The 16,907-nt window shown below is 44.2% G+C and overlaps 1 protein-coding gene across 1 annotated transcript in view; it reads right to left on the bottom strand.

The window, feature by feature from the left end:
- Positions 1-10,057, bottom strand: part of NSMAF (neutral sphingomyelinase activation associated factor) — a 43,218-nt gene extending 33,161 nt beyond the window's left edge. The window contains exon 1 of the mRNA XM_048939912.1: positions 9,660-10,057. Coding sequence (XP_048795869.1) covers positions 9,660-9,712 — 53 coding nt within the window. The 5' untranslated portion in view covers positions 9,713-10,057. The remainder of the gene's footprint in view (positions 1-9,659) is intronic.
- Positions 10,058-16,907: the final 6,850 nt, after the last annotated feature.

The raw sequence follows: 16,907 nt of genomic DNA, 5'->3' as shown, positions 1-16,907 counted from the left end.
ATGGGTCTGCCCTGACAGGCAGAAGTACTTACCATTAGTCACATCCACGCTTTGAGCTAAGCTCTGTAATGCATTCATGATGTTTTACAAGAAATGCTTGTGACACTGCTAATAAGTGCCAAGCATCCCCAGAGCAGTATTTCACATTTAAATAGCAAGCAGTAAGTGTGTCAAGAGTTCACAAAGTGAACTCATACCAGTCTGCTTGTTAAGTAAGCATATTATATACTAGAAAAAAATAGCACTATCCGCAAATTCATCTTGTTTACATAAGTTTTGTGTCATGACTGCGTTACACCAAACAGAACATCATGAAAGTTTGCTTTAACTACAAGTAGCAATGATACAATTGTAATTGTAAAAAAAAGTAATGATACAATTGTAGCAATGTAGAATCTACATGTTCAAAACTGCTTCTCTTCTTAATAGCCCATGTCCAAAACATTCTTCTAATTCTCTGTTGCTTTTTCAAGAAGTCGAGCATGTTACCAACACCCCTCCACTCCTGAAAACAAGTATTTTATGATGCCATTAAGAAAACATAAAAGTTACAACGGTATACATCATGTCAGCCTATCCCACGGTTGCTGGTGCTGTATGGTTCTTGAATGCCTTCAGTTTCCAATGGAGTTTCAGGGACTTTGCCTTCACACGTAGCTCTCAGAAGACATAATACCAGTTGCTTTCTGTTTTTTATAGTTTATTTTTCAAACTTACTGCAACCTATGAAAGAACATCCTGTCAGAAACTGTAGAATGGCCAGGGTTGGAAGGGACCTCAAGGATCATGAATCTCCAACCCCCCTGCTGCAGGCAGGGCCACCAACCTCCCCATTTAATACCAGACCAGGCTGCCCAGAGCCCATCCAACCTGGCTTTCAACACCTCCAGGGACGGGGCATCCACAACCTCTCTGGGCAGCCTGTTCCAGCACCTCACCACTCTCATAGTAAAAAAACTTCCCCTTCATACCTAACCTAAATCTTCCCTCCTTCAACGTAAAACCATTTGCCCTTTGTCCTGCTATTATCTACCCTTTCAAAGGGTTGTCAACAGGTGTAAACTGAATTTCCAGGCTTCAGAGGCTTTACTTTGATCATCTCAGGAAACAAAACAGAGGTTCCAGCTCCACATTTTGAAGGGAAAAAACCGTTCACCAGAAGCATTCTACACATTAAAAGGTTAGATGAGTATGAAACTGTAGCAGATTCCACAGTGCTACCATTAAATCTCATTTTCCAACATCACCCAAATCACTTGGGACAAGCTTAAAAGGCCTGGGCTTTTGCAAATACTGATACAGCAAGTGCTATCACACTTTTATTCAAAGCTTTTTATTAAAGTTATGTCTGAATGTATTTTTCTTTCTGATATATATATGTGCCTATGCACTTTGCTTAGTATCCACAAGGCAAAGTTATTAAATTTTTAAAAAGTTGAACACCTTTCATTTGTTTGAAAAATACTCCACTTCTTCATCTGGGAACTGACTATGGACATAGGAAATAATCAGCTTCAATGATGTTAGCAGTCCAAAAATCATCTTCTAAGACACCTGGGGGTAAGGCATGTTCCAAAGAATTAGTTTCCAAAGGGCTCTATTTTTTTCCTTAGCCTTCATCTATTCTTTGGATAAGTTCCACACATTTATACGGTCTTTCATAGTTCACCTATTGTCAACACAATTATTAGACATGCCTTTTAAGGTTTTAACAAATGCACGGATCCTTCATATATCCAAGACAAGCCATGTTTCTACATTGAAACAGCAGCTACATAATTTGCAGTGACCCCAACACATTTATGTAAAGCTAAACACATAAGCCAAGAGTTTTCTTCGAAATATTTCAGGATGATCTTTCCCTACCTAGAAAGTGTTCTGTCTTCATATTCAACAGCTTTTGCATCAATTCACCCTCCCAAAGCCAGAATCATGGGCCCAATGGGAAGGACCTGGGGTGTACTTGCCCTCGCATTACCCTCACTGCCACTGCATCAGATGTCTTTGTGAAGCAGTAATGCCCAAGGCAGGCTCAAAAACTCAAGATAAACACAGCCATTATAATGAGTACAACTAGGTACTGTAGAAAACTAAGTTTTTTCTTCCTTTAAAATACATTATTTACCCTCAGCATCCAGTTTACCATTTTAGTCTTAGCCTCTTTACATCTCTTCAATACCACTAAACACTATTCAGTTCTACAAATAAAGCTTTGCAGGACACCATCAGCCTCCTGCACTGCAACCTTTGTTCTCAACTAGGCTGTCGTTGGAAGAGCACATTTTCCCCACATTTTGTCTTTCTCTTCACCATTCACAAAAACTTCCATCTGGTTCTGCAGCCTCTTCCAAGCATCCACACAAGTGGTACAGAGGAAAACGTGGGAATCGCACAGGGATATTTCCTACCAGCTTTGTTCAAGTGATTGTTGATATTCCAGAAGACAGCAAAAGGAAAAAAAATACCCTGCTCCTCACAATCCATTAAAGGCCCAAGATGTGTAGCACGCTTCTTGCTGTTCTCCCATTCAAGTCCCTTTACCCAAACTGCATTTTCCTTTAATATTTTCAGGCTACCAAGTCATTTCTGCAGACTGACAATCCAGACATCAAGTCCCTGAACACACAATCATCCCTTTCTAATCTAAGGCCCCAGTTACAATCAAGATGAACATATGTCTCCAAAAATTCTGTCGTAACAACTGCACCCTTCAGAAATTCCACCTCTCTCAGCCATACAGTATTCCTCAAATGATTTCACTGTTTCTTCACCAGGACAAAAATAATATATTACTTAAGACATTGTAAGCTAAGATGAAATACAATTTCTCCTTGAGTCTAACTGCACGCTTTGTATAGATCAAGCTCTATTTCACTCGCTTCCAAGATATTACCAGCATGTTCCAATTCCCTGAAGCTTTCTGGGTTTCCTTTTCCTTTTGCTGTCTTTCAATGATTGTCCTTCAGTAGTAGTTCCTCCTCTCACTTCTATTTCAGTGAACATATGCTTAAGTTTTATTTATGATACCAAAAATCTTCAAACTTGTGTTTCAACTGATTGTGACTGGCTTACAAATTTAGACCAGTTTAAGTTACTGCTTATAATGAACCCCGAAATTACAAAGCATCATCTGTGGAATAACCTGCAATTTTTCCAACTCTTACCAGTCCTTCTACCTTAGGTATTTATATTTCATTTGTCTATTTTAGTGATCTATGGGGCTCTCTCTCTCTCTCAAAAAAAAAAAAAAAAAAAAAAAAAAGAGAAATTGGGTTTCATCAAATGTTATTACAGAACACCCAGAGCTTCACAAAATTGACTTTTTCCATGTGAAAAAATAAAAAGTATAGCCACTAATACTATTTGTATCAATAGGGTCTCTCATGAGGGCCATCACCACATAGGATGTTATTTCAGGATTGTCAAGAGGTTTAACAAGTATTTACAGGTAGCAAGGGAACACAATACCCTCTGGTATGCTGCATCTGTAGGTAAACAGTGTTGTGAAGGCCTGAACAAATAGGAAATCTAGCATAGCACCCCAGTTATAGCAGTTATAGCAATCTCTGTTAAAGGAGATCTTTAACATGCAGCAAAGCAGATGGAGTTCAGATGAACCAGCAGTGTGATTATCTTCCAAAGAACTAAAGAAGGTTTTCTAAAGATGTTTGTGGTATCAAGATACTGACATGCAAAATTTATGTGCTATCAGCTGTCGCATGGTCCTATGACAAGAATTGTATGCATGTTTGGTATACATCTAGAATGGTAAGTTGATTCTTCTGTGCACAACAAGGGGAGGGAGCAGAAAAACTGAAATCAAAACCAAGCAGTAGGAAGAGAATGATACCCAGCATGCAAACAGCATCTAAGTGGAGAACTCGTACTCCTTTTGGCCTTAAACCACTGAGCAGCTGTGCTGTTCCCTGTGGTGTGCAAACTCATGAGTTGTCATGCTGCCCTGGCAGAACAGCCTAGCACACAAAGCCAGTACCAAGCTGTGTGACACCAGGCAAGACTCCCAGCCCACCCCCTCTTTTCCTCGAGTCTGACCCTAGAACACCAACAATACCCAACCTCAGCCATCCCTCAAGGCAAACATGTAAACAAGGTGTTCCAGTAAGAAGGAATGGTCAACTTCAATAATGCAAGTGGCTTGACACCTCCCCCAGGAAAAACCAAAACCAAAATCTATTCACAGCAATATCTGCTCCAAAAAAATATACCAAACCAAACCACAACAAAGAAATTCAACTACAGACTGTAATTATCAACTGGGAAATGCACAACACCACTATCACACCTAAGATGATTTTTTTTTTCTTTTCTTTTACTATCTGGAAAATAGAGTTCTTGTTTTAATACAAGCACTTGTGTTTTTTAATTAAAAAAAAAAAAAAGATCTTCTATCCATGGCTGCTGCTCTCAAACCTTGTTTTCCTATAATGCAGTATTAGTTGTCTATCTAAAGCCACTGTTTCATGCAAACAAAAGGATCAAGTTTGAGGTATTTGCCTTAGCACCAGCAAGAGGTTCATTTTAACCCACTTGCAAAAGGTATAGCTCAACTATTACTTGAAACTTCCTACTTACAAAAGATTTCATTAGCATTTATTACAGATATTCCCTCCCTAAGAAGACATGTTCTCTTGAGAAGCAACCTGGAAAGTATCTGTTGGTGTCAAAACCTTTGAAATCAAGCAATAAAACTCACAGCTTAGCATACTGTAGGTTATATTCATGCTTGCTTCATAATGCAGACATATTTCACAGGCTTACGTTCACATCCTTTGTGGTCACCATGCTATTTAATTGCTTGCAACGCACTGATACAGTCAGTAAGTCACAGGCATTTCTTCAGAATCACAGGGTTGGAAGGGACCTCAAGGATCATGAATCTCCCACCCCCTGCCACATGCAGGGCCATCAACCTCCACATTCAATACCAGACCAGGCTGCCCAGGGCCCCATCCAACCTGGCCTTGAACACCTCCAGGGACAGGGCATCCACAGCCTCTCTGGGCAGCCTGTTCCAGCACCTCACCTCTCTCTCTGATGGGTTAGTTTACTATTCCTTCTTCATACACTGAACTTGACATATTAAAATGCCTTTAAGAATGAATATATTAATTTGAAAATGATGGAAATTGACAAAGAAAATTTTCAAAGGATGTTCAAACGTCATTAAAATATCTCTATGGAGTGAGAGTTTCAAAGATGCTCACGCCTTGTATTTTAGCTTCTTAACAGTCTTGTCTCTATCCTCAAACTGTTGCCAATAGAAAGTAAGATTGCAAGGAACTTCTCAAAAAAAAAAAAAAAAAAAAAAAAAAAGTTACATGCATAAAGCATTGGATCACTTCAAAATCTGAAGAACAAAAGCTTTAATAGTTCCACTGGTCCAACCCAGACTGCCAACTTCCTCCACCCCACAGCCTGCTTAAAACAGTTGGAGATAACTCAATACCAACTGAAGAAGACATCAGATTAGGAAAGTATACATGCTTCCACTGAGAGCTGTGGAGTTGCCCCGAGACAGTTTGCTCAGCTTGAATAACTTGAATGAGTTGATGGAAGGGAACAACAAGGACAAGAGACCCGGCAGTGTTGAAGGAGTCGTGACAAGAAGAATGTGGCCAGAGATGAAACCTTTTTACTTGGGAGGCAACTCTGTGGTCAGAGACAGAGAAAGCAGCAGTTCCACTTTCCAGGATGGAATCAATCAGTAATCTTGATCTTCAACAGTGGGTGGAAGGACATTTAAGCTGCTACGTCTCAGACCAACAACAGTCAGGACAGACTAGAAGAAGGAACTTTAGTAAAGGCCATAACAGCTTTTGCATCAGAGCATCTTGATAACAACCCACATCCACTGGCATTAGTCCACTAAACTTTGTGGAGTAAACAGATACTCTTTTAATTGCTTGAGCAAAGGAAGTACCCATGCTTACATGTAAATTAAAACATGCCAATATAACTTGAAGACATTTTCACATTCCTGTTCTTGTTTTGTCCCAGAAAAATGGCATTAAGGAAATCTGAAAGATCCAGATAGAAGCCATGCAGAAATATCTTCAGGAAAAAAAAAAACAAACAAAAAAAAAAACACCATTACAAAACAAAGCACAAGCACTTTGCCAAGCAAAACAAATGTTAATCTAGTTAATCTACATAACTACTAGTGAAGGGCAGGTGAGGTTGGTAAATAAAGCAGCGAAGAATTCTGGCTTTCGGTTTATTTTTGGCGTATAATTGCCACTCAGAAAAGGGCTGAGGGATACGAGCCAAGAGCACACCCAAGACACATCAAAGAACTAGGCACCATGCTAAGTACCAGGAAAACACTTGCAAAATTTGACTTCACATGATGTCATCTCCTAAGCATAAGTTTTGGGTACCAAAATTACACCCAAACATTCCTGGCATTGTTCAAAGTACGCAGCACTGAAAACAAACGTAGAATTCTTGTACCAACTTCAACTTGAGGTATGCAAGCCCTGCCAAGACGCTATGAAGCATCCCCCAGAAGAGAGTGTTCTTTATCAGATTTGAGTATTTTACTGCTATTTTGCTTAATGCACACGTCCTTCTGTACTTCAGTTCTTAAAGAACTGAGCTCCAACTGAGACTGTCCAAGGGGGGGAACCAACCCAACAACAGCAAAAAGAGATCAACAAACCCACAATTTATTTTATGTACCAATGTCACCTACCAACGGAAGGATCAAATCTGTTCTAAATGGATACAGGAATGAGCACGCAGGGACACATCTCAGCAAAATTCCATTTGTGCCACCCAGAAGAGAAACTAGCCTGCTGATCCTGCTTTAATTTCTTAACTGTGACTGCACTGTTTCATTGTTCCCATTTCCATCACTTCATTGTTCCCATTTCCATCACTTCATTGCACATGCTGGAAAACCACTGGGGCACAACACCTTCAGGTGTCTGACTGGACACACCTTGGGCAATCACTTGACAGGAAGCACAGTCCTGATAATGGAAGTACACTGCCAGGATCAGAGCAGGTCACCTACTTTTGTGGCAGCCTGAGGCTACAAAACTAGTTCTAACAGCAAACCTCCTCTTAAGAGCAGAGCATCTGTAGGCCAGCTGTAGGACTCACTTGCTGATGTTTGTATAAAGGCCTCCATTATGAATATTTTGTTCCAAGAGGGCAAGATGAAGATACAGATTTAAACCACCAAGCAACCATCACACAGATGAACCAGCAATACCGCCAATACATCATCTTGATGTGATGCTAGCAGCAGAACAGATAAATTCTGGCAACAGAAAACCAAGCAGGCAAACCAGCAGGTCTATTTATAAAAGACCTGTGTAGCAAGTGTTAGAAACACCTGTGGGCAGCTGAACCAAGAACTCAAGAGATAAAGAAAGCAACAACCTTAGCAAAACATCGCTTAATTTCAACTAAGATTAATTGGGAAAAAAATATATATATATTCCTACTCATGAATGCTGAATATTTTTAACGGTTGCACCAGGTAGGCACACATATCATTAAAAAGAGACACAATATCTCATCTTTTATTAAACTCTGAACACCTAGGAAAAGTGAAAAAATGTCTTCTAATACAGGTATGTTTGAAGGGGAAATCGCTGCCAAAATTAACTAAATAGGTGAATTGGTTTATTTAAAGGAAAACTCCCTCTCTGTCCTCAGCATACAAACAAGGCATTTTAGAATTACCTTGTTTTCTCCTAGAAAATAACATAGTCAGAAAGTAGGCTTATGTAATCAGATATTAATTCAGTCCAACTAATTAGTTCAAGGTTTTTTTTCTTACCACTTAGAACTGGTCTTTCTTCCTTCCTTCCTCCCTCCCTCCCCCAAAGCAAAATCTATGTAAGATGATTGACTTTTTACTCACTGTTTCACAGTACTCTTAAACAGAACTTCCACAGCTCACACATTTGTACACTGCTTTATACAAATAAACAAACAATAAAACCATGTGTGAAACACCATTACCACAAAGTTTCAAGTCCTAGTCAACTCACTATGAAATAGCTACAAGGAGGTTACTTCAGTCAGGAGAAACTCTGGGGCAGGATCCAGTGTCCCTGCAACAAGTACCCAGCAAGGCTAAAAGAGAAGATTTCAGTGCAACTCCTTCAAGAGAGAGAAGTAAACAACTTCTCTGTGCTGCTTTAAGGCAAGACTACCACAAAAGAAGAAAATGCAGGATTATGTGTTACTCATTTGGTATTTCAGAGCCAAAAGCTCTTAAGGGTGCTTTAGAAATGTTTCTAAGATTTCCTCTTTTTTTTTTTTTTTTTTAATTTTTTTTTTAAAGACGTACAAGGTGAGAAACAGGAAAAAGCAGCTGACATGAAGTACAAAATATTTTACATGTTAGGCCACAGGGAGAAGCAGAGAAACTAATTAGCAAATACAGAGGTGGAGAATACTGCAGGTGTCAACAGTGACAAAACTCATCTTCCACAATATCCTCAAACTGCAAATTCAAATAAGACAGAACATCCTCAAATGCTTCCAAGGAACTTTCTATAATTGAAAATCAGTAACACTGACAAACATGGTTAAGTTGGTATCACTTTCAGAGCTTTTGGGTGAAACTTATATTCCACCTGGGTCTTTGGAACACGTGTGGTGAGTTATGGGCATTTCTCAGCTTCTGAGAAGGGGAGACCAGTTACAGTAAGCCCCGAGCAGAGCTAACAGTCATGGTTCTAGCATTCCCTACACTTAAGATGTTTGACTTCAAAACTAAAAATCCTTCTCCTCCTCCTTGGGAAGTTTATCCTTTCCCCCTCGAACATAACTGAAACCATAACAGCCACAAAGGCAGCCAGGAAAAGATACTCAAGAAAGCAAAACAGAATGTGTTTGGATTATGTCAACACTCCAAAAGCTGTAGTAGCATCACCACTCAACAGCAACGAATCAGAATTTATAGGATAAAGTGAGCCAAACTCATTCAGCCATGTGATTTGCTCCTAAACAACAAACAGCAGAGATGTGCACAGCAACACGCCCATGTGGGACCTGCCTCCCATAGTGTGGGCCACAACTGTGGAGCACTTGAGCCCAGTTCTTATTTGGTACAGATCTCCTTGGTGGCAATACAAAGATCAGAAGTAACTTTGAAGCTTTCTGACAAGCCAGATGTAGGTAAGGCACATAAAAGAAACTGTGTCACTGGCTAAAAATAAGAGAGCACATTCAGGACTCACAAGGCACGTGTGGTACGGCCTGCTCACAGGTTCAGTTAGGCACACAGCACAGCAGCCGCAAGACAGGAGGAAAAGCAGCAGCATTTAGTGCTCTGAGGAGCTGCCAGGGAGCCCATAACGCGAAGGCTGGCAACACGCTGAACAGCATGTTCGGGAAAAGCATGAACAGCATTTACAGAGCAGCAGGGCTGTACCTCCATGCCAGGAACACAACCGAAAAGAGGAGCTTATACGCAACTCTATTTTCCCAGCTTTACCCTTGCAGCCTTTTCAGCCTTAAGCCGGGGCAATCGATGACAGCAGCAGTAACAAGGCAGGCACCGCAGCAGCCCCCCTTCTACCCAGCGCTCCGCCGGGACCTCCCGCAGAGCCCGCGCTCCCCGGGCAGGGTGAGCCCGCTCCAGCGCCGAGGCCGAGCCGGGAGGGCCGGACGCTCACCTCTCCTTGGAGTACAGCTCCCGCTCCTGCTGCCGCTTGCGGATGAAGGCCATGGAGCCCCCCGGCCTCGGTGCGGCCGCAGCACGCCAGGCCGGGTCGGGCCTGGCCGCGCCTCAGGGAGGCGGGGAGAGCAGCGCGGCCCGCAGGAACCAACCGGTCTGGCGGGCCTGGTTGGGGACGCCCGCCCCGCTTATACGGGCAGAGAGGCGGGGAAGGGGAAGGAAGGCTGCCGGCACCGGACTCTGCGCCCTCGCCCGGGCTGCGGCGGCGCTGCGGCCGCTCGGGGCCTCCTCCGGGTTTTCCGTGGGGCAGCGCTCACATGGCTGCCCGCCTTCCTCCTTCTTCTTCCTCAGAACTAACGCCGCGTTGTTTTTGTCATTGCGGATACGGAGGTGCCACCCCTGAGCCCAGAGCCGTGAGGGCGGCTGCGGAAATACGAGAGCAGGGTGACGGCATCCCTGCTGCCTCCGTGGCGGTGGAAAGCCCGTGCCGAAATTTGCTCTTAAGTGCAGGGAAGCAGCCTGGTTCTCCTATCCACCGTCTACATCCAGTGCTCTTCCTCGGCAGTGGGCACGGAGTGGGAAATAGCCGGTTGAGAGCCTCATTTGTCGTTCTGTAGGGCTGACTGAAAGCTTTGGTACTCAGAGCCGTTGTTAGGTGCAGCTCCAGCAGCTGCAGTGGTTTTGGAAAGCTTTGTGGAAGTTTCTATTGCAGGCCTTCTCAATGGCATGTGCTCATGTTATGTACTCTTTTATTTTGTATCAAAAGAGCTTTCTTACTTGCATTTAAATAAATCATTGTAAATGTAATGCAATTGATGTGAGATTCCTTTTGCCCATGGCGTGACAGATGCTGTGTAGGTTGGACATCGTGCAGTCACAGAATGGCTTCAGTTGGAAAGGACCTTAAAGCTCATCCAGCCCAATCTCCCTGCCAAGCATTGGGCTGCCCCCCACCAGCTCAGCTGCCCAGGGCCCATCCGACCTGGCCTTGAGTGCCTCCAGGGATGGGGCACCACAACCCCTCTGAGCAGCTATGCCTGGGCTGACTGCCCCCTGAGAAAAGTATTTCCACCTAACATCAAACCCAAATCTCTCCTTTTAGCTTAAAGCCGATCCTCCTTGTCCTATCACTAGTTTATACTTATAAACTATAAACTAGTATATAGTTATAAACTAGTATATAGTTATAAACTAGTATATAGTTTATAAACTCTTTTTAATCACTGGAAAGCAATGATGAGGTCTCCTTGAAGCTGAACAAGCCCATCTCCCTGTCAACGGTTTATGGGCTGGTCCGGCCCAGTTCCGTGACCAGCAGGGCGGAGGGATCTGCGGATCCGCGCCTCTGGGAAAGGGGAAGCAGGGGACCCCAAAATACTTGAAAACAACAGCACTGATCTGAGGTGAAACAAATGATTTTACTAAATATAGTATTAGTAAAATACAATGAGAGAGAGAGAGAGAGAGTCTGTTTGAATTGTATAGACCTCACCAGAATGCTGGGGTGAGAAGTGCAGTCCAGTTGAGTGACTGAAGTACAGACGGCGAAGCGCAGGCGGCGAAGCGCAGGCGGCGAAGCGCAGATAGCGAAGCGCAGACAGCGAAGAGCAGGCGAAGAAGAAGGATCAGGTGACCTTGCTTGGAGTTATATCCCCTTGCTGACCGCAAAGTCTCCTGGGGAAAAGTAGTTCTTCTCCGACGGACGAACATTCGGCAGATATCAAACCCCACCCCCAATGCATTACATGATGTTATGGTGTGGAATACTGATGACCAAAAATCATAAAACCATGACATTCCACCCCTTATTCTACATCACTACATCATGCTTAACACATGGGATTACAGACTGCACTCCCCTAACATCAAATTCCCTTGTGGTACACACTGAACATCCCCATTTTTCTGCATCACCCACCAGGTGGACCCAGGTCCCTGGGCAAAGACAGTTCCGCGAAGAGGTTTGCCTTTCCCAGAAGCGGGAAAAACCCAAACTGCTTTTCCTAACATGTTCTTTACATGTACTACAGGGACCTTATCTCCCTCTACAATATGTAGGGAGCTGGATTGGGTAGGACCATCTCGACTGATTGATCCTCTGGTGTTAACCAGCCAGGTGGCTTCTGCCAAATGCTTCTCCCAGTGTTTAAATGTTCCGCCACCCATTGCTTTCAACATCGTTTTTAACAACCCATTGTAGCGTTCGATCTTACCAGAGGCTGGTGCATGATAGGGGATATGATAAATCCACTCAATGCCATGTTCTCTGGCCCAAGTATCCACAAGTGAATTTTTAAAATGAGTCCCATTATCTGACTCAATCCTTTCTGGGGTGCCATGTCGCCACAGGATTTGCCTCTCCAGACCTAATATGGTGTTTCGGGCGGTAGCATGGGGTACTGCATATGTTTCAAGCCACCCGGTTGTTGCCTCCACCATGGTGAGCACATAATGCTTACCATTGCGAGATCGTGGCAAGGTGATATAATCAACCTGCCATGCCTCCCCATATTTGTACTTTTGCCATCGCCCTTCCTCCCAGAGAGGTTTCATCCTCTTAGCTTGTTTAATTGTGGCGCATGTATCACAGTCATGAATTATTTGTACAATGGCATCCATAGTTAAGTCCACCCCTCGGTCTCTGGCCCATTTGTATGTTGCGTCTCTCCCTTGATGACCTGAGGTCTCATGGGCCCACCGAGCTAAAAATAACTCACCCTTGTTCTGCCAGTCCAGGTCTATTTGAGCCACCTCAATTCTGGCAGCTCGGTCTACCTGATGGTTATTTTGCTGTTCTTCAGTAGCCCGACTCTTGGGCACATGAGCATCTACATGGCGCACCTTTACAACCATATTTTTTGTTCGGGTAGCAATATCTTTCCATAGATCAGCAGCCCAAATAGGCTTGCCCTTTCTTTGCCAATTATTTTGCTCCCACTGCTGTAACCACCCCCATAAGGCATTTGCTACCATCCATGAATCAGTGTAAAGATAGAGCATTGGCCACCTCTCCCGCTCAGCGACATCTAAGGCCAGTTGGACAGCCTTTACCTCTGCAAATTGGCTCGATTCTCCTTTCCCTTCGGTGGCCTCTGCAACTTGTCGTGTGGGGCTCCACACAGCAGATTTCCATCTGCGATGCTTTCCCACAATACGACACGATCCATCTGTGAATAGGGCATATTTCTTTTCATCCTCTGGTAGTTCATTGTATGGTGGGGCTTCTTTAGCACGTGATACTTCTTCTGCTGGTGGTGTTCCAAACTTTTTACCTTCAGGCCAGTCCATGATGACTTCTAGGATTCCTGGACGGCTGAGGTTCCCCATCCGTGCTCGTTGTGTAATCAGTGCAATCCACTTACTCCAAGTGGCATCAGTAGCATGATGGGTGGAAGGAACCTTTCCCTTGAACATCCAGTTCAGCACTGGCAGTCGAGGTGCCAGAAGGAGCTGTGTTTCGGTACCGACTACTTCGGAAGCAGCCCGAACCCCCTCATATGCAGCTAAGATCTCCTTTTCAGTTGGAGTGTAGCCCTCCTCCGACCCCCTGTAGGCTCGACTCCAGAATCCCAAGGGTCGGCCTCGGGTCTCTCCTGAGGCTCTTTGCCACAAACTCCAAGTGGGACCCTTTTCTCCAGCAGCAGTATAGAGGATGTTCTTCACATCCTGTTCCATCCGTACTGGCCCCAGGGCCACAGCACGGGCTATCTCTTGTTTAATCTGCTCAAAAGCCTGCTGTTGCTCAGGACCCCACACAAAATCATTCTTCTTCCGTGTCACCTGATAAAGTGGGCTTACAATGAGGCTGTAGTTTGGAACATGCATTCTCCAAAAACCCACTACGCCCAGAAACGATTGTGTCTCTTTCTTATTAGTGGGGGGAGACATGGCAGTGATTTTGTCGATCACATCTGTCGGGATGTGACGACGGCCATCTTGCCACTTTATGCCTAGGAACTGAATTTCCTGGGCAGGTCCTTTCACTTTGCTTCGCTTAATAGCAAAACCAGCACGGAGAAGGATCTGGATTATTTGCTCTCCTTTCTCAAAAACTTCCTTTGCTGTGTTGCCCCACACAATGATGTCATCAATGTACTGTAAGTGCTCAGGGGCACCTCCCTGTTCCAGTGCAGCTTGGATCAAACCATGACAAATAGTTGGACTATGTTTCCACCCCTGGGGCAAACGGTTCCAGGTATACTGAATGCCCCTCCATGTGAAAGCGAACTGTGGCCTACATTCTTTGGCCAAAGGAATGGAGAAAAAGGCGTTAGCAATGTCAATGGTGGCATACCACTTAGCTGCTTTTGACTCCAGTTCGTATTGGAGTTCTAACATGTCTGGCACAGCAGCACTCAATGAGGGTGTGACTTCATTCAGGCCACGGTAGTCCACCGTCAACCTCCATTCTCCACTGGCTTTACGCACTGGCCATATGGGGCTGTTAAAGGGCGAGTGAGTTTTGTTGATCACTCCCTGATTCTCTAATTGATGAATTAACTTCTGAATGGGGAGCAAGGAATCCCTGTTGGTGCGATACTGCCGTCTGTGCACCGTTTTTGTAGCTATCGGTACCTGTTGCTCTTCCACTCGTAGCAACCCCACAACAGACGGATCTTCTGATAGGCCAGGCAGAACAGACAACTGCTTAACACCTTCTGTGTCTACAGCAGCTATTCCAAAGGCCCATCGATACCCTTTGGGATCCTTAAAATATCCCCTTCTAAGGTAATCGATACCAAGAATACATGGAGCCCCTGGGCCAGTCACAATAGGGTGCTTTTGCCAGTCTTTACCAGTGAGGCTGATTTCGGCCTCCAACATAGTCAGTTCTTGGGAACCTCCTGTCACCCCATGAATATAAATTGATTTTGTCCCTTGGTGACTCGAGGGCATTAGAGTGCACTGTGCACCAGTATCCACCAGGGCCTTATATTTCTGTGGTTCTGATGTACCAGGCCATCTAATCCACACAGTCCAATAAACTCTATTATCCCTTTCCCCCCCCTGGCTGGGGGCAGGGCCCCTCTATTTGTTACCTCTGTTGTCTGCAGCAACTGGAGCAATCACCTTTCTGGAGAAGTTCACCTTGGTGGTTGATTTGTCTCGTAACTCTTTTACCCTTGCTTGAAGTGCAGGAGTAGGTTGCTTATGCCACTTCTTCATATCCTCTCCATGGTCGCGTAGGTAATGCCACAAGGCGAAACGTGACGTGGTCTTACTGTTTTCACTTGTTCGAGCAGGAGGACGTCTTCTTTTGATAGCTGAGACGTTGGATGACACTGACTGGGAGGAAATCAAGTTGGCTAGCCCCTCAAGTAGGCTGTTTTGGGAATCCTGTTCCTCATTGGATGTATCTGTTACCACCATGTATTCATCGGCATCAGGCATAATTGATAGTTTATCTATTATATCTTCTTGTTTGTTCTCCATTCTGTCCAGCTTTTCAGCTACTTTTTCAATGGCTGAAACACAAGCTCGTAGGGGGCTTAAATGTAACTCGAAGTCTTGAAGCTTATTAACCAGCTCATTTATAAGGGGTCTTCTTTCCCCTCTGCCATACATAGCTGCAAATGTACTGGCGTACCTTTCAGGTGCAGTCTTTGTGAATGTACGCCACATATTTGGTGTACACCTGGCTCTCTCAGGGTCATGCTCTTGGTCTGGCTCATCAGGAATGAAATCGGGGCTATGTAGTGTTTCCACCACAGCACATTCTCTCAAATAACGGATGCCTTCTTCCAAATCAGCCCATTTCTTCTTCTCGGGCATCAGATCGTCTTTGAAGGGGTATCTTTCTCTTACAGCTAACAACATCCTCTTCCAGAGGGTGAAGGCCTGGTTCTGGCATGTACTAATACCTCTGTCAATGGCTGAGTCCCTAGCAATGCCACCCAGTTGGCGAGCTTCTCTACTATCTAGCCACACACTGTTGGCCCCATTGTCCCAGCATCGAAGTAACCAAGTAGCAATAGGCTCATTTGGGTGGCGTGAGAAGTCTTTCCTCAGACTTCGAATTTCATTCATTTTCAGAGATCGATCCACAAAGGTAACAATATCTTGCTCACCTCTTGCTCTTCCAGGACTTCTTGCCCTTGTAGGTGTTGGTGACCGTGGTCTTGCTGAGGGCCCCTCCCCTGGACTCAGAGGTGCTTCTCTTGGGCCTCGGAGCCACTCCTCTGGACCTCTTTCCTCCTCTTTCTTCTCTTCTAACTGAGTCGAGATTCGCTTTGTTTTCCGTCCTCTTACAGGGGCAACTGACATCGATTGTGGTGCCTCTTGTGGTTGATCAGGTTGGTCGGTTCCAATGCTCTCATCTTCCAGTTCAGCTTGGAGCTTGTTTTGTTCGATTATGACAGTATCTAGCTCAGATTGGAGGGAGTCTCTTTCAATTCGGAGGGCATCTCTCTCAGATTGGAGGTTTTTTCTCTGGAGCAGGAGACTCTCTCGCTCATTTTGAACTGTTTCCCTGAGACTCTCCCTTTCAATTTCAGAAGCTCTCTCTCTCTCCAGGATAGTATTGAATAAGGCCCGATAAGCATTAGCCAGGCCCCAAATCATATGTGCCTCCTCAGAACTGCCTAAGCCGCAACATTCCTGCCTTAAATAGCTGTTTAGACTCTCAGGGTCTTTCAGGTGTTCTGGAGTAAAGTTCCATGAGACTGAAGATTTCCATTTGTCTAAAGTCTTTCCCAGACCTTTCCACACTCCCTGCCACTCAGTATTCTCTGGTTTTGGGGAGGACATCCTCAAAATATAATAAATACTAATACTGAGCGAAATGATGAGCAATACATTCAGGGAGATTAGTAATGCGACTAGGTGTTCATTCAAAAACTGCACTACAGGCTGAAAGGTGAGACTGGAAACCTTAAAAAATCCCAGTCCTGTGAAATTGGCAGCTGTCTCCGGAATTGTAAGCCACATTGTACGAACGTGCCAGGTCCATATTTCCACCCATGTTTTCATTTGATTGTATAAGCCGATTGCTCCATAGAGCAAGGTGGCAAGCTTAATTAATGCCCAGTATGTTTTGAGCATTAGGAAAGAAGAGGCAGCAGCGTGCAGCCCTTTAAGAGTAAGTTTCACTACAGAAAGCATTTTTTTTTTTTTTTTTTTTTTTTTTTTTTTACAGAGGCAAGATAGTAAAGCTTAGAGTTTACAAATATTCTACGATACTGGCAGTCCGCCTGGAGTTTTCAAGGTCACGTTTTCAGAGAGTAGCGGTGAAACAGATAAGCTTTAC

Source organism: Lagopus muta, chromosome 3, assembly GCF_023343835.1.
Source record: "Lagopus muta isolate bLagMut1 chromosome 3, bLagMut1 primary, whole genome shotgun sequence".
Taxonomy (NCBI): Eukaryota; Metazoa; Chordata; class Aves; order Galliformes; family Phasianidae; genus Lagopus; species Lagopus muta.
The sequence above is the reverse complement of the archived record's forward strand: the minus strand, read 5'-3'. Positions and strand labels throughout refer to the sequence as shown.